Below are 19,054 nucleotides of genomic sequence, written 5' to 3'. Positions count from 1 at the left end.
ACATACAGTATATTTAACAAAAGATTTTTTCATATATAAACCTGTGTTTTGTTTGCAATTGTTTGATTCATGAGAGCGGAGAAATTTTGTGAATATTTTTAACAAAAGATCAGAAGGTTAAACAATAAAGACAATTTTTCACAGCCTACTTTGCTAATATTTACTAAGGGTGACAATATTAGTGGATTGCACTGTACATCTAGATGTGTTAAACCACTTTGATGCAGACCGCCCAATGTTTAGGTGAGCAAAAGTATTGGAACAGTTAGTCTTAAAGTAAATGACACTTAATATCAAACCAGTGGCAATTCTTCCATTCTTCTTTTTGTGATTCTTTTCCATGCTTGTAATGCAGCTTCTTTCAGTTGCTCTTTGTTTTGAGGGGGTTTCTCCCTTCAGTCTCCTCTTCAGAAGGTGAAATGCATGTTCAATTGGGTTAATGTCTGGTGACTGACTTGGCCAAGTGAAAACCTTCCACTTTTTTCCCCTGATGTCTTTTGTTGTGTTGGCAGTGTGTTTTGGATCATTGTCTTGATGCATGATGAAGTTCCTTTGGGGTTTCAGTCAATGTTTCAGTCATCAACTTCTGTTGTTTTCCTTGGCTGAACTCCAATGTTTGGTTGTTAGTACAGCTGTGGTTTCTTTATTTTTCAGGACATTACAAATTGTTGTATTGACTATGCTCACTGCTTATGCTATGGCTCTGATGAATTTTCCCTCGTTTCTCTCATAGACAGCTTTCTGGTCTTGGTTTTGGTTTATCTGTTTTTATAACCAAGTGCAGTCTTCACAAGCGAAACCCAGTGCTCAAACCAAGAGTAGACATTCAGAGCTATTAACTGTTTAAAGAGTCAATCTAGGCGGGCACACCTGGGCAAGAAGTGTGTGTGTGTGAGGTGTGAGGAACGGAGGAGGGCAGAAAGCCTGCGACACTACTGGCTGGGCAGCAGATGTAGGCACTTTAGGAATATAATCTGGCCTAGGATATAGGAAGGCCTTGGCAAATCCAGGGGTAATGTCAAGGCAGGAAGGGCCAACAGAGAGAGCTTGTAGATCTCCTACTCGCTTGAGAGATGTCAGGGCCAGCAGAAGAGCTACCTTTAGAGTCAGAAGCTTCTCAGAGGCTGCTTCTAAGGGCTCAAATGGGGCACCTGACAGACCTTCCAGGACCACAGAAAGGTTCTAGTAAGGTATGCGTGGTCTGCAGATGGGCCTCAGCCGTCTGACACCATGCATAAACCTCGAAGTTAGAGGATGTTGCCCCACAGAGGCTCCATCAGCATGGGCGTGGCTGGCTGAAATTGTGGCCACGTAGACCCTGATTGTAGGAGGAGCCAACCACACTGAGAAACATCCTTGTAAGAACTCCAGGACTGTAGCTATTGTGCATTTCACTGGTTCTAGATGACGTTCCTCACACCACAAGACAAAAAGTTGCCACTTGAGCGCATACAGTTTCCTCATGGATGGTGCTCTAGCGTTCAACATGGTCTCTAGAACTTCAGTAGTGAGACCAGAATCTATGAGCTGGTACCCCTCAGGGGCCAGACCCACAGTTTCCATAGTACCGGCCAAGGGTGATAAATCAGCCCTCCGGCTTGAGATAGTAGATCCCTGTGGATGGGAAGCTCCCAATGAGTGCTGTCTAGCAGGGATATTATCTCTGAGAACCATATTCGAGCTGGCCAATAAGGTGCTACTAGCAGCATACATAGATGGTCTTGGCGAACTCTCATTAGAACTTGTGGGAGAAGAGTGATCGGGGAAAAGCATATAGATGTGACCTCAGCCACATGTGCACCATGGCGTCCAGCCCTAATGGTGCAGGAGGAGTGAGGGCAAACCACAGCAGGCAGTGTGTTGTCTCCTCAAAGGCGAGCTGCCTAATAGTAAGGCGTTCACAATGCACACAGTCAGACCTCTCGAGGGCTACCCTGGTGGGCTCCACCCCTAGACACTTCATACAGAAAGTGTGCCCGTCCCCCCATCATGAAACGGGAGCACAGCGTAACACACTTCCTGTACTCTCTCTCACTCACGCTTTTCTCCTTTTTTCTTTTTTTTTTTTAAAGATAGAGAGGAAATGAAGAGTCTTTTTGTGAGTGTTACACAAACGACTGACATGCAGTCTCGCTGAAGATGATAAGGCTGACGGCGCGATTCACAGGTGCCGTTTATATATCATGCGACGCACTTAATCGCCACGTCACCTGATCACAGCAGGCCTATAAATAGGCATGATGTTACACAAGCTTCAGACACCGGTCACACGCGAGGGCACTTCCGACAGCGCTGAGCTCACGCAACATGGAGTTCCCTTTGAAAGGGCACACCCGTCAGTCACGTGTTCCAATATTTTTGATCACTTGAAAAATGTGTGGGATCAGAAGTTTTAGATCTCTTTGTTAAGCACTCTTCATATATTATTAAAGTATTCAGAATTGCACCACCTGACAGGATTTCCCATGCCACCAAAGGATAATAAAAAAAAATGATTGCAATTATATTATCCATATCTAAGCTGCATGAATATTTCAAATTAAAAAAAAAGATAAAAAGCTAGCATACAAGAAAGAATCTGCTGAATCTGATACTCAAAGTCTGAGAATCACTATTTGTTCAACTGCAACCTCTTTCATGTATTGAACAGTGAAAGTCCTGAATTGATCTGTGTTTATTTTCTAATTCAGTCCATATAAGTCTTAATCATTAGCTGATTAGTTAAATTAGAGGTGTTAAATGAGGTTGAATACTAAACTCTGCACTGCTAAATCCCCCAGGACTAACACAAGGTTTGATTTATTAGCCAGTTGCAGCTGTTTGTTCCAAAAGTTTAGAGGATTCAGCTTATAAAATGCTATTTTTCAAAAAACTTTTTTTTCTTACCAAAGTTAGCATGTACATATGGATATAATACTCCGCTACAGAATTTATGTCAAAGCAGTTAGGTTAATGTGGGAGTTAATGTAGGTGGAGGTGATTGTGGAGTCAGTTTGTAGTCTCAAGCTCTGGATGAGAAAGCAAAGAAATATCCTTTTGAGTGACCACTTGAATGTAATATCCATTTTACTAAAAGTGTTGATGCTTTATCAAACTTGTTGCTAAACATAGAGCTGAGCAAAGTGAGCATTTCAGCACCCGAAATTATTAGACTCCTTCACAGTGGACTCTGGAGTTTTCACACAACATTACTGTATAAAACTATTAAAGTTAAAAATAAATTTAATGCTGTTTTTCCACAGAGAGTTGGTCTGATTGGTCTGAATGGTCCCACTGTGACTCATCCGGTTCTCAAATTCGGCTTCGTCACTGTGATGTTCTATTTCCTACTGGGAATCAGTGTTCTGGGAACAGCAGTGAAGTCCGTGCCTGCCTGTCCGACTCCAACTTTATCCCAGGTGGACACACACACACACACACACACACACACACACACACACACACACAAATAGAGAGACTTATAGTAACACTATGGGACCAGACTCAACAGAGTAAGGACATATGCATAGAGTGAAATTAATTAAATTTATATAGTATCTTTTTAAAAAAACAAGATCACTTGGTACAACAATATAAAGGACAAACTCAAGAAAGACAAAAGACCAATGACTAGGACTCTAGAAACTAGGAAACTTGAAAAGCAAGGAACTGAGGAACAACATGACTTGGAAACTGGGAAATAAATGCTAAGAAATGTTAACAGAAACCTGGAAAACTAGTAAAATTGAGACGTAGGATACTTGAAAACTGGGTAATTATGTTGCTAAGGAATTTAACACATAGTGGAAGTAGGAAACTGGTATTGTAAAAAAAAAAAAATAAAAAAAAAAAATTATGAATCCATGGAAGGGAACTAAAACATTGGAATCGGGAAATCAGGACTCTGTGGACTTAGGAAACTGGGAAACAAGAAATCAGAAGGTTCAACTTTCAAATCATTCTCAACTGTGAGGTGCAATGAAGCAGAATTCAGTGTGAAAAATCTGGCATGTTTCAAAATTCAATTCGATTTTCAAAATTCAAGCATGCTTGTGCAATCACATGCTTTACAGTGGAGGCCCTTTATGGTACAGTACCCCTCAAAGTCTACAGGCAGTCACTTACACAAAGTGTTTGAGAACACTCAGTGGACACAGGGCTGGTCTGTGTACATTCACACCTGCAAAAGCAAATAGATTACCTTTGGCAGGAAGGTTGGGGTCAGCCATAGCATGACATGTTTAGACTCTGGTCCCCAAGGAGGCCACTGCGTCCTGACCAACATTGCATCCGATTTTGGAGACCTACCTGGCTGCGCTGATGGTCAGCAAAAAAAAATGTCGTAAGCAAAATCTTCTATCTTCATGTAATACTGGATCATATGGCAAGTTGCACAAACAGCTTAGCACCAAGTCTAGGTAACACCATGGGACCACTGATTTGCATGAAGGTCAGACATGTTCCATTGTGGTACATGTAGAAATATGCATTGCTCAGATCTATGGTTACAAACCACAAATTGGTATGGATAGCATATGGAATGGCTTTTGTTTTAAAAATACATTTAGGTCTCTCCAGAATGGGGCAGATTCTGCCTCTTTTTTGGAAGTGGAAAATATCTTGCAATACCCTATGAACAGTGTGCTCAGTAGCCACTAATATGATAATATCAAGTTTCAGTGCTTCAGACAAGACGGGGAAAACATCCCACTGTCCACAGTATATTTTCAAAAGTGACACTGGAAACCCCTGTGCTTTTAGCGAATCATGCTCTAAGGCTTGGAGACAGTCTGCTCTGACATGAAACCATCTTTGTGTTCTTTATCTAAGCACTGTATCCTGCGTAACTCCCCGATGCAGTTTTTGAAACCCTACTCCACAGGAATAATGTGACAACATAGAAGGGCCCCTAGTTGCACCTAGCTAAGATAATGTCTCAGACAGAAGGAGGTTATCATTTAGTGCCTGGGTCGGTACGCCAAAGACATGTCCAGGTACCAATGGCAGATGGCACACAGTGTTTGTCCCAGGCTGCAGCAACAGCATTTGATCCGCATTCGATGTGTTAACAGCCCCAGTGATTTCCTGTTGCAAGATGGTGATCTTGCTACTGGTGCTCAACAAGGAAAAAAAGCAAATGACAAAACTTCCACTAGTTTTTTTTTAAGTAAACCACACTGCTAGTCTGGAATGATCAAAAATAGAACTGAAGATCTTTGACAGTTGGGAATTAAAAAGAAAAAATCCCAACATAAACTCAGATTACAGAATACTAAGACACAAATAAAACTACTGATGTACACTAATAATCAAGCGAAAAGGGTGAGCTGGAGCTACGGAAAACAGAAACACATACACACGCTTCCTGTATCGACTTCAGAGCACACAGACTCCAAGTTGTCTTCATATCGACAGGCAGTAATGCATGTCCCACCAAATAATCAATCTCAGTGGCGCTGGACTAATTAGTGACTCGTCCCATTCCTTGCGTAAGTGGGCTGATCGAACACAGGCATTACAGTAATGTGTTTTGGGATTCATTTGCATTTATAAACAAGCAGGAAATCTGAGATACTTCATACATGACTGTTTGTAGACTCATCAGAACTTGTCAAATTTGACATGACAAACATTGGTAATATTTCAGTAGTTTATAAAAGATAATATATACTGTATATGCCCATTTAAAACAAATAGTTTTATTCTAATTTTTAAATAAAGTGGGGCATGGTAGCACAGCCAGTAGCACTGCTGCTTTATAGATTCATGGTCCTGAGTTTTACACGTTCTTCACACGTCTTTGTGGGTTTCCTCTGCATTCTCTAGGTTGTTCCCACTGTCCAAAATACATGTCAGTAGGAGGATTTACAAATCTAATTTGCCCATAGGTGTGAATGCCCTGCGGTTGGCGGGTGTCCTATCCGGGGTGTATATCTGGCTTACACCTGGATTAAGTATTCCTGGGATAAGCTCCACAGAAATCCTAATCAGGATAAAAATGTTGACTGAAGATGAATGAATGAATTAAGCAATTAATGAACTAACAATTTAACAATTGATTTCATGTCAAAAAACACATGTAAGAGCTTTGCCAAGTGTAGCTGAAAACAACATTTCTGTAAAACGAGAGAATGCATGAAACATTATGAGTAGGAATGTGAGAACTGGGAAACAAAAAAAATATATATATATATATATATATATATATAATAAACTGAAAAACTAGGACAAGTGATGCCACAATAAATATAGCTTCATTACATTTTTAGTTTTTTTTCTGAAACAGAGTCTCATGTTTATATTGACTGTACATATGACCACAAATACTTTCATATTGAGAGATATTAAAATCATGCAACCGAAAATAGATAATAAAATAAATAGATAGATAACAAAGACGGCGTACAATTATACTTGCTAATTTATTTATGGAATAAATAGAGGCACGATCTGGGTGTGAGTCAGGTTTATTTACGAATCCATGAAGGTTCTATTTTAAAATATTGAGAAATGGTTTGAGAATTCAGAATTAACATTTAATTGAAGATGCGTTTGATTAAATTGTTATGAAAATTCGGTTTCGAGTTTCCAAACTTGGGAACTCGATCCTTTACAAACTATAATCCGTGGTTGTATTTCCATCTGTGTCAGCATCTGTTTCTATTTTTCTCTCCCTCCACACAGCCCAAAACACATAACTGTAAATATTTGACAAACATAAGACTATAAGTAATAAGAATATTAGTTATAATATAACCAATAAGTACAATCTGGATAGACTCAGCATGTTACATTGAAAACCATGTTTGCAAACTGCTACATATATACATTATAACTGCTACACTTATTGGGTGTGCAGAAATTTCCTAAATGCTGTAAATCAATCATTCAATAGATGCTTTCGAAAAGTCTCTCAAACACTTAGCGGGTAGGGTTCCCATCACTTTACCGGGAGCGTGTCAGAAGGGAAAAATCAAACACGGAAGAATGCAAAAAATGTTGATTAAACAGTGGACAGCTACAGGCAGTCCTATCCTCGAGGCCTCATCTTATCGTCACATTGGACATATGTATATCAAGTTTGTAATTTCGTGAAATTTCTGATTTATCACATGACCTTGTATGACACAAACATCTGTGCTGATATGAACAGAAACCTGCCGAAATCTCATCGTCCAGTGTCGATACAAAGCGGTGCCGTTTTGTTTTAATGCGGCATGCAGATATCGTATTACAGATATAACCATGAGAAATTAATCCTGTCCCGAATGTGCTTCAAGTAATTTTAGACCTACTTGGCTTCTTCGAGTTGTTCAGTGAACAGCTGGAAACAAATCATGTCTTGAAGGACACAGGGGGGAGAAATGGGCAAACCTCTTGAATTGCCAATTGCACCTGACATTTTTATTTAGTATACTCATTTGAAGCTGTTATTTAAGAGCAGCGGATGAGATGATTTGTTGTGAGGAATTTAGGGATTGGTGCTGTTGATTTGGCTCACACTAGAGTTTGAATGACATTTCTACACCTTTCCTAACAAATTGAACTGAGGAGGCAAACACAGCAGGGTTCAAAATAACCAAACCAAAATGATGCTGTTGTGAAGACACCAAGCATATAGACTAAGCCCTAACCGAACGACTATACAAAATGAAGGAGTACGACACTAATACAAATTTAGCGCAGCACTGTTAATATGTGTGAGCATGCAAATATGCAGATGAGTCATATCAATCTAAGTATTCTGTGATGAGATGGGTTTGGCAGCCTTCCATTACAATTCATTACAGAAGGCTTTCGAACACTCCATTACAAAACTTCATTTCATTTAATTATGACTGGCACTAGTCATCACAAGCACATTGGTTGCCACCTTTATTATTAGCTATTTGTCTCTCTCTTATCAGTCTAACACTTGTGTTTTGTTCCTTTTTCTCCTCAGAGATCTCTGTAGCACACTCGAGTCACACCGAGAGACGCTGTGGAGGTAATGATTTATGCAGTGTGTTACACACTTCCATTATACACCAGACGGACAAGTCAGAATGATTTTATGTTGTCACAGCCTTCTGCATGTGAAATGTCGAGGCTCAGAGTGCGACACAGAAGACAACACACACCTACACAAAGTGCAAATAGTGTAGTGTAAGACAAGAACATACTCATTACTGTGATGAACAGATTGACTATAGTAGGGATTGCGACGTAAATAATATATAACAGATGTGGAAAATGAATATGGTGCAAAGATGCATGAAAATAATGTTTTCTATTCTGTAATTCTTAACAGACTGAATTATTTATTCCAAAGAATTCAGCAACAGGTTTTATGGCACTTCAAAAATATGCAGTGCATAGAGACATCAAATGCCATGAATAAAATAACAGATCATTTTCAGACTGTGCATAAACCTATTTCAGATAAGAGAGAGCTTCTGAATTTATTGACTCAGTAACAAGGTCATAGGTAACAAAAACTAAAAACATATATATTTTCATTAACTAAACTAAATTAGTAATTGTATTAATTCATTATTAATAATATCACGTGAGATATTCAAGAAGAAGAAAAACACCTAAAGAAAAAAAAGGACCTAACATAATATAAAAGTAGATATCATTACCTGTTTTATTTTTCACACAGCACTGGTCAAACTGGTGCTCTAGTGTAGAAAATTGCTTCTGGCAAGAAGAGAGTTATATTTCAAGAATGTTACCCAACATGCAATTTATATTCACTGTTTCTCCTCTAAAGGTCTGACACAAAAACTCACCCCACAATTTTTAATCTGTCTGCAGAATTTAAAAAAAAAACCCTAAAAATGAAAGTAAAATAAAAGTCTAATAAATAAATAAATACTTCTAAAAACACCTACTAACAAACTAAACTAATATTTAAATGAAAATTGAAAGAATTATTTATAACAAAGGGAGTTGTTGTTTTTGTTTTTTTCTTGCCACAGTCACCTCTGGCTTGCTCATTAGGGCTCTAAATGTACATCCAGATTGCTGTAAATCTGCTTTGTGACAATGTATACTGTTAAAAATGCTATAGAAATAACATTGACTGAAAATTACCTGCGTTTAATTAGAACATGAAAAATCCCAGTGTATACATTTTTCACTTTTCAGTGAATTTCACTCCTTATCTTTTAGTACACTGTTATCAGCCCCAAGACAGATAATAGATACTGATAAATAGAAAAAAAAGAAAGTACACCCTCCATCAATTCTGTTTTTTATTTGTCAGCACCTATAAAACAACTGCATGATCCTCCCCGACTTCTATAAACACACAACAAATAAAAATAAAAATAAAAAACACAACAAATTTTGATATGTAGTCATTTTTCCCCAAAAAGTAAAGCAACATTCAAAATAAGTGCACCCTTCCTAGTTCCACAATCATTAAGAGAGTAATTAGAGCCAGGTGCTACTAAAGAAATGCACAAGATTAATTAATCATCAAGTAGCGATGAAGTCATCAGTCTGGGAAGGGTTATAAGGCCATCTCCAAACAATTTAAAATTCACCATTCTACAGTGAGAAGGGATGTTCAGAGATATCCAAGAGCTACATCAGGCCTCTGTATGCACATTAAATGTTTATATTCGTGACAGCAATCAGAAATAGCCCAAACAAGTATGGCTTTTATGGAAGGATGTCTAGAAAAGCCCCTTCTCTCCAAAAAGAATATGGAGCATAACATAGGTTATAATATTGCATCTGAACAAACCACAATATCCTTTGGTCTGATGAGACCAAGATGGAGATGCTTGGTCATCATGCACAGTGCCATGTTTGATGAAAACCAAACACAGAGTATTGCCACAGACACCTCATACCAACTATTAAGCATGGTGGTGGAGGGGTAATTTGGTCTTGTTTTGCAGCCACAGGACCTGTAGTCATTGAGACAATGATGAAATCCACTCTGTACCAGAATGTTCTTGAGACAAATGTGAGGTCGTCTGTCCATCATCTTAAGCTGGGCTGAAATTGGGTTATGCAATAGGACAATGATCCCAAGCACACCAGGAAATTGACATCTGAATGGTTAAAGAAGAAAAAAAAAAACACGGTGTTGAAATGGCCAAGTCAAAAAACCAGACCTCAAACCCATTGAAATGCTGTGGCGGTATCTTAAGAGAGCTATGCATAAATGAATGCCCTCAAACATTAATGAATGGAAGCAATGCTGTATAATATTTATTTTAAAATAACCAATATGTCTTTTGTTAATCTCAGTGATGATCAGTATAAATAATGCTGATGGAAACTAAGCAGCAAACACCCTTCTCCTGTTTGGGGATCCTCCTGACAGCAGGTGTATGTGCATAGATCTAGTTGAAATAGAGGGATGTCACTAAAATCACCTTTCTGTCACCTTTTTGTCACTTCTATTTGTGTGCTAGAGAAACTGCAGGGTTTTATGTTACAAAATCTTTTTTGGATTGGATTATTGGACAGGGTTAATTCTGGATAAATTTAATTCACCATCTGCTCTGTTTCTTTGCACAGACTTCAACATATTCCACATGATCGCTGTGGGATTGAGCAGCTCCATTCTAGGCTGTTTGGTCACTCTACTGATCTACACCTACTGTCAAAGATATCAGCAGCAATCCCATGATGCAACAGTGATCCATCCCATTTCTGCTGCACCTCTTAACACCAGCATCACCAACCACATCAACAAACTGGACAAATATGATACAGTGGAAGCCATTAAGGTCAGTATGGCTCTCTGCTGCTCAGAGATAATGTAATACATCATGGTCCAAATGTCTGAGTCTAGTACCAAGGACCGTTTTGGTTCCATTAAATATCCTGAATATCCAGGTCATATATCATTTACTTAATTTTTCCAAATTGATGTTATGCCTTGTCTCAGAATCAAAATTACATGCTTTTAGCATCTTCCATCTTTATATCAGTTACTCAGGTCGAAGATTTCACTGACTACTCATAATAGTCTATAGCTGTCATGTGCAGAAATATGAGACAGGATGCAAATGTGGTTGCTCAGCATGTGTTTTATTAGGGTGAAGACAGTCCTCGTCGTAGTACATGAAACAATAAACTGGGATAATCAATAATCAAAAACAGACTTACACAGAAACAGGGAAATGGCTGAGAGCTTGATGATGCAAAAATGCATGATAAGTCTAATTAACTAATTAAGGGCTAAACATGGGAAAGCTGCACACATTAGGACAACAAACCAATGACATGACAGAGATGGAGTCACTGGAGCAGAAACAAAACAATAGCACAAGGCAAAACAAACAGAAGCACATTCACATGCAAGGGACAAATGCAGCACTCTGAAAGGGGCAATCTGTGACAACCAATGAGTGAAATGACAATAAACATAGCACCCCAATGCAGTTTTGTTTTCAACTATTATTAAAACTTGCTAGTTTGTCATATAGAGATTCTCTGAAAACAGCATAGCACTCCTGGGACTTCAGAAACACCCTGAGAACCATGTTCTTTACAGGGAATAAAATCCTGGATATTATTTCCTGATGACATCGCCTGAGCCAACTGAAAAGACATTAAAAATAAGTGTTGTCAAACTGAAATGGAGTAGCTGATTATTCTTCTTTTCACACAGTAAAAGCGGGAAAGACTAAATCGTTCTAATAAATCAATAGAATATGTGAAAACAGCTGAATAAATGATCTAAACTATATGAAAGTAGTTTAAAATGTTCAGAAATGGCTTGAGGCTCAGAAGGTATCTTAAAAAAAAGGCACATCTTTTCAGAATCAGATTTTAACACATGGTTTCGTTCAAATAGAGCAACAGAAGGTTGTGGTTATGCGTATTCTTGTCTGCTGTGTTGCTGCACTGAATATGGGTTTCATTCGCAAACATTAAAACTAATGCAATATTCGGGTATGATTAAGAAGAAATGCATCCGATCAATAAGAACACACCGTTTGTGACTCGGTGGATCAAAAAAACTTGTTTGTGCAACATTATTTGATTAAATATTATATTTTTGATAAAAGGTTATCTAACACCAGTCCTGTGTAGTGAACTCAGACATTTTGACCACACTGTGGATTGGTCTGTTGGATCCAGTGTGTTCTTTGTGTGTCTCACTCTGTTGTTTCTGTCTAAAATTCATCACTCGTACACTGCTTTCTCATAAGTGATGATCTTACCCTGACTGGTGCATTCAATGCTTGAAGATGATTATCTGATGTAAAAACAGAAGACCATTTTGCTTAGAGGTTGCTCAAACTAATGTTGCACATTCTTATCAATTTGATATTAGAGTTTTTCACAGAGCATCAATCAAACTGATAGGAAATGTTTCTGTATTTTGCAAACACAATCAGTGCAACAATTACGATGTGATTAGGATTCAGTCTTGGCAAATTAAAAGAGCTCCCTCTTATTGCAACTTCTGACTATTGTGAAATTGCTTACAGTGTTTCATAACTATGGCTAATTATATTATACTGCAGACTCCAGCATCCCGATAGCCACTTACAATATTAAGCAGTATTACAGTTGGTCATAATGAGTGAGTTTGACAGGCTATAAGGATAGAAAAATGGGTAGAATGTATTAAGTTGCCATATAATGAGTTTTCATTAATGGAATGCTAAAACGTCCACGGCTAAAAACTTTTTTTTATGGTATTCAATAATGCGTTGCATGACTGAAAAAAATGTATTTATATTTAAAAAATGATTGTTTAAATAATTTCTGTACAAAGCCTTATATGAATTAAAATCTGTGAACATCCATTTGCTTTATTTATTTTTAAACTGACACCATATTCACATGTAAATAATTTATGTAGTGTTTATATATATATATATATATATATATATATATATATATATATATATATATATATGTGTGTGTGTGTGTGTGTGTGTGTGTGTGTGTTTAACACTCAATGTTAATTGTTTTCATACATCAGGACACTCCTGTGCATTATTGCCCTTACAGTACTTATGTTACATTTAGTCCATATTAACACTTTCAAAGACATATTAGAAAAGAATCCTGTTGGAGAAAATATAACTGGACTAAAGTGTATAAGTGTTCTTTCTATAATGAATCAATAAATTATTAGCAGTATATCTAGGTGATCAATGAAATGTCTTCAGATTGTGAAAATGCAGTCTTGTTGATACTATTGTTAAAGCTGCATTGCTAATCTTTAATTATCTTTGGGAGTTTTTTTTTTTTTTTGCTGCCAGCGGCCAATCAGAGCAAGCCTTGAGGCAGAACTGACTGACTGCTTAATTGCAGGAACCAATGAAAATAGGAGGCAGGGCTTATTCCATTTTTAAATAAATAAATAAATAGACTTTTGATCTAGCATTCGTCTTACAAATGAACGGAAGCTAAAAGTTGAATAATAAGTATATAATATATAGTATAATGATATGCATATCGGAGGCTACAAGACGTGATGTACCAGATTTTGGAATCAGAAAACGTTCCGTTGTAAATGGAAATGAACAATGCTAATCTCAGTTTATGGCAAAACGGAAAGAAAAACTGAAACCAAATACCACCAGATGCCACACTGGATTTATCTAATTAAAGCAAAACACATCAGGGAGAAATGACACTTTTGGTCAGATCATGAATTTTTTTTTTTGGGGAGGCGGGGGGTGTTAAACTGCATATATATCTTTGTGGCTATTAGACTGTAATAATATAAAATATTACAAATCATGAAATATCTTTATTTTTGTGTTTGTCCACGCACAACAACTGCATTTGAAGAAGGTTTAAGCTCTGCCCAGTTCAAAATCATGCCATATCATATATCCCTAAAAGCTTGTTTCCTGCTGTCTCAGTTTATGTGTCATTATGCTATACACTCTGCATAAACTTTAATACGAACACCTGTACACCTGCTCTTTTATGCAGTTATCCAAACAGCCAATCATGTCGCAGCAATCATGTGGCAGCAGCCCAATGCATAAAATCATGCAGATGCAGGTCAAGAGCTTCAGTTAATGTTCACGTAAAACATCAACAAGAATGGGGGGTGGTGGGGGGGATTATGATCTCTGTGACTTTAAATGTGGCATGGATGTTAGTGCCAGATGGACTGGTTAGAGTATTTCAGAAACTGCTGATTTCCAAAAACACCGAGTAAGCGACATTTCTGCGTGTGGAAATGGCTTGTCGATAAGAGAGGTCCAGCCAGATTGGTTCAATCTGCCAGGAAGGATATAGTAACTCATATAATCACTCTTTAGAACTGTGGTGAGCAAAAAAGCATCCCAGCATGCACAAAACAGCGAACCTACCCCCCAACCTCAAAGTTTGATGTGTTGTCCATTTTGAAATGCTTTTCCTCTCACCGCAGTTGTAAAGAGTGCTTATTTGACTTACCGTAGGCTTTTTGTCAGCTCAGTCCGGTCATTCTCCATTGATCTCTCTCATCAGCACGGTGCTTCAGTCTGCTGACCCTCCACTCACAGGATTTTTTTTTTTCGCGCCATTTTGTGTAAGCTGTTGTGTGTGAAATTCCCAAGAGATTAGCAGTTTATGAAATACTCAAACCAGCCCATCTGACACCAACAAACGTGCTTCGGGTTAAAGTCACAGAGATCACACTTTTTTCCTGTTTTGATGTTTGATGTGAAAATTAACTGAAGTTTTTTTTACTTATTTATGCATGATTTCATGCATTATGTGGCTGCCACCTGATTGGCTAATTGAATAACTGCATAAATGAGCAGATGTATGGGTGTTCCTATTAAAGTGGACGGTGAGTGTAGTTCTGCTTGCTAGTGGACTCATGTGTAAGTATCCAAATCAAAGGTGTTTGTACAGGATTAGTACAAAGGATTTAGACCTGATTTCGCTCTGCTCCCTTCCTCTTCGCAGCCTGATGTTTCTGTACTCTTGCCTTTGGATGACCACAGCATGCGCCAGGCTTTATCCACTAACACTGGTGTGACCCGACGCTTGGAGATTTTCTACTAACTCTCGATCAGCATATGTCCTCTCCTGCGTCTGTCCTTCCCCTGTGATTCTCTCGTTCTCTGGCAGGTGTGCTCATGCATTTGTTCTTCAGGTTTTTTCCATCTTTCATCTCATTCCACAGGGCTCAGAGCAACCAAGGCTTGTGAGAAGGCAGTGTGTATCGTTTTTGCCTGTTCTGTGTCGCTGCTGTTGTGAAATGAACACATCATTCATATGTTTTGTTGCTTGTTGCTCCACTTTTCACTTTTTGTTACACTGTTTGCAAAGTAAAACAGGTGTCTGATCCAGGGTTTTTTCAGTTGTTTGCTTGACTCTGTTGTGTAGCATTTTTCTGTTTTCTGTCTGTCTAGTTTATTTAGACAGACATTCTTCATCTGATTAATATATTCAGATTATGTTTTTGTGTAAATTATCACAAATGATCAAACTGATATTGATACATATGTGTATCTATTGACGATCCTTCCCAGAAGAGTGGGGGCTGTTATGATAGCAATTCTGTGAGAGTAAAACTTCCTGTTAATGCCCATTGTTTTGGAATGGGCACATAGGGGTGAGATGGTCAGGTGTCCACACACCTTTGGCCATATAGTGTAACTAGGAGGACTAGAGAAACAAGGCAACTTGGAGGACTGGGAAATAAATAAACTACAAGTACTGTTAAAACAGTGCAACTATGAAGACCATGAAAATCACAGAATAGCATAATTAGATAATTACATGGACTGGAGGACTAGAGAAACAAGGCGACTAGACGGAATAGACATCTAGATAAATTATTGAAGTAACAGGCTGTGGAAATTGAGGAACTCGGGAACTGCTTTGAAATACATCATAAAATACGTAACAGAGTAACTCTACAAACATGGGTGTGTGTATACTAATTAATGAGACATAAGAAAAATGAACAAGTAGAAATACTAATTATGTAATGAGTAGCATAGGAATGAGGGAAAACAGGAAGTAATATTTCCCTAGTTCCCCAATTCTGCGGTTCCTCTGGTTCCGTCATTTCCATAGTCCTCCTAGCTTCACACGTGGCCTCCAAACTGTCACAAAGTCTTATTAGAAATGCTCCTTCATGTTCAACGATTCAAAATGGCCAACATTCTAATAAGAACACTAACGAGACATGTCAACAGAATTATGGTATAGCCTGACAAATGGGTCATACTTTATCTCTGCCCAAAAATGTTGCCTACCTAGGCTGTCTCTTCCTAAGTGGTTTGTAGTGGTAGTGACTCTATTTCGATGTGTACATGCTAAGAATAATGTTATAATGCAGCGCCGATTATCGACACTACTCACTAATAGACCTATTCACCTTTCACCAGTGTATTTGATTTATTTTTCTTACATATATATATATATTGTTTATTGCGTCATCTTATATTGTTTTAGTATTTACCTGTAGTGGTGTTTGAGAATGTTTTCCTTTTGCTTTGTGATGTCTTTTAATCTAGAAATGATAAATCATGTAAAGTCTCATTCAGTGCACTTTCCTCTCATTCGCAGGCTTTCAACAAGAACAACTTGATCCTGGAGGAAAGAAATAAATACTTTAATCCCCAATTAGCTGGAAAAACCTACACCAATGCCTATTTCATGGACGTCAACACCTATGATGACTATTAATCACAGTTTTATGACCAGCACTGCTTAATTTGCAATTCCACTACCGTGAACAGTTCATGGAGTCTGTTTCCCCACTCCCCCCCCCCCCTCATGGCTTGCATTGCTGTATGATGTTTTATGTGGGACCGTTTTAACATCACACATCAGTAAACCCCCATCAAAACATATTCAGCTCTAACAAGGTGTGTGGACATTACTGCGTAAACTCAACTATGAACAGCAAAAGGATATCTCCTTTTAAACAACTGTTTAAAAAAACTTCGAGAGGGGATCCGATCCCTCTGTAAACTTTCTAGGAAAGACCTTTGGGCTAGGGGTTGGTACTCTTTGCATGATTTTCATCTTTTTATTTCGTTCGTTTGCATTGCATGGTTGATCGCGCTCCAGCAGACCAGGTCGTGTCCTCAATGACCAGATTGACCCTTGACAGCTTTGTCTGCTGTGCTGAATCAGCAGCGACCCCGTGCCTCCCACATTGGTGCCCAGAATATTTGCCTGCCTGAAAAAAAAAAAAAACAAGTGTAGATACTTTGGTGTCTGGCAAATATGTTTATCTGCTCAAGCTAATACCAGTGATGGGAATATCTGTGGGTTTATTTTTTTGTCTTGTACAGTACATTCATCATAAATTGTACATCTGTGTAGCTTTTGTAGACCAAACTCTTATAATGCTTGTTGTTTCGTCCCACTGTAATTCATTAACTTTAAAAAGAGAATTTAACATTTAACAACAAACACACTAACACCTTTTTATAACTGTAATCCTTTGCTAATTTGAATACTAAGATCATATTTATGTTCAGATGTTTAGAACAAGATGTCATAACTCCCTTCATAAACTTATATTTTCTAAAAGGGACACTAATGTTTTTCTCCATCATCTAAAAATTAACGTCATTTCTTCATGATGATAACCAAATTGGTGCTGTATTTTCCAGACTATAAGATGCATTTTTTTTTCTTCTTTGCCTTCTCGTAGGTACTTTCTTGCATTGTATGTTATAGAAATCTGCAGTTTGTTCTGAAATGTTTTGTTATTGTAATGTGCCCATTTGTTTGTATTGTATTTATGGTAGCCCTGCTACTGTAGTTCTTACGGTAGACTGTAGTTCTGTTTGTTAAACTCTGCTTTTCTTTATTTTGTCTATCGGTATGTACAGAAGAGAAACTAAATACTAGAAGGCCGCTAAAGTGTCATCTCAGAGGTGTTTACAGAAAGACAATAATTTTTTTTCAACTAAGCATACAGAATTTAGACAAGTATTTAACACTCTGGAGCGACTTATTGTCTGGAAAATATGGTAATGCAGTAATCAGTGCTGGGATATCTGTTGGGTTAAATTTCTACTAATTGTTTTTTGTTTTTGTTTTTTTTAATGCAAAAGTTCTGTTCGCTTGTTTTAATGTGCATAAATTAAAACAGCTTCATACAGCTCAGTGTTTCGGTGACTCGGTGTTTCAGTAAACCGCAGTGAGACTCCAAGCCGTGATGGATGGCATTTCTTACAGAGTTGGGATGCGTGAAGGATACTTTGCGGTGACGTCGATCCTGTTTTGTTTGACATTGTTATGCACAGGAGCACTGTTCTCCGTCAACCTTCAACCCGATGGGCTGATGTGTTTAGAGGGTAATCGAGTGTGTGCAATTAATCAACTCCCACAGCGTGTGAGCAGCATTGGAGTGCTGATATGGCTGATTCCAGTGCAGCTTCAACGGGCGAAGGAATCGATCAGTGTTTATCCTGAGCTGACGTTTGCTGGAGCTGAAATTACTGTCAACGTCCCTCAGGGTCTCACTGTATTTGGGAAGGTGTTAGTGTCTTGTACTATGGAGAGGGATGAACGTTCTGCCCCATTTACACCAATGTGACAGTATGCAAACATTCTCTCAAAGGACTGGCGTACAACCTGAAGCTGACCTTCTGTCTAGATATAATTAGTACCAACTGGATATGAATTAGACCTCAAAAGAAGTTCAGCTTCAGTTAAATGCCAGTCCTTTGAGAGAACAATTGCGTGCACACACACATTTCCATTCACCATGCAAATATATAGACATAGACCCTGTCTAGATGTTTGACACAGGGTATGTTACACACTAAGTACGTATCTACAATCAGGTGTCCAGTATATCAGTGATATCAATATAGCATTCATTGGTTGGTGCTTTCAGGGTCACGGTGGATCCAGAGCCTATCCTCGGAACACTGGATGCAAAGCAGGGACACGATCAAGATATTTAGCCCACAAAATCCTCTTGTCGTAGAAATGTCGTGGCTGCATTTGATTTGGAAGGAGGGTATACCAGCAATTAGCCAGCAATTTTGGGCAGAAGTTTTTCTTCTGTCTCATTTGGGATGCAGCATGACTAAAATAAGTGATGACCTTCAATGAAGAAGAAGCGTCAATGAGTTTAAATTATGTAAACATTTATTAAGGTGTATGTAAACATGGTCATTCT

General features: G+C 38.2%; 1 protein-coding gene across 2 annotated transcripts in view; it reads left to right on the top strand.

Annotated features, from left to right (window-relative positions):
- Positions 1-18,030, top strand: part of sema5a (sema domain, seven thrombospondin repeats (type 1 and type 1-like), transmembrane domain (TM) and short cytoplasmic domain, (semaphorin) 5A) — a 241,796-nt gene extending 223,766 nt beyond the window's left edge. For both annotated transcript variants that reach the window (XM_053611959.1, XM_053611960.1), the window contains 4 exons: positions 3,243-3,398; positions 7,922-7,966; positions 10,501-10,712; positions 16,474-18,030. In XM_053611959.1, the coding sequence (XP_053467934.1) occupies positions 3,243-3,398; positions 7,922-7,966; positions 10,501-10,712; positions 16,474-16,593 (533 nt within the window). In that variant the 3' untranslated portion in view covers positions 16,594-18,030. The remainder of the gene's footprint in view (positions 1-3,242; positions 3,399-7,921; positions 7,967-10,500; positions 10,713-16,473) is intronic.
- The last annotated feature ends 1,024 nt before the right edge of the window (positions 18,031-19,054 follow it).

Source organism: Ictalurus furcatus, chromosome 23 (assembly GCF_023375685.1).
Source record: "Ictalurus furcatus strain D&B chromosome 23, Billie_1.0, whole genome shotgun sequence".
NCBI lineage: Eukaryota > Metazoa > Chordata > Actinopteri > Siluriformes > Ictaluridae > Ictalurus > Ictalurus furcatus.
This window is presented reverse-complemented; position numbering and strand designations above follow the sequence as displayed.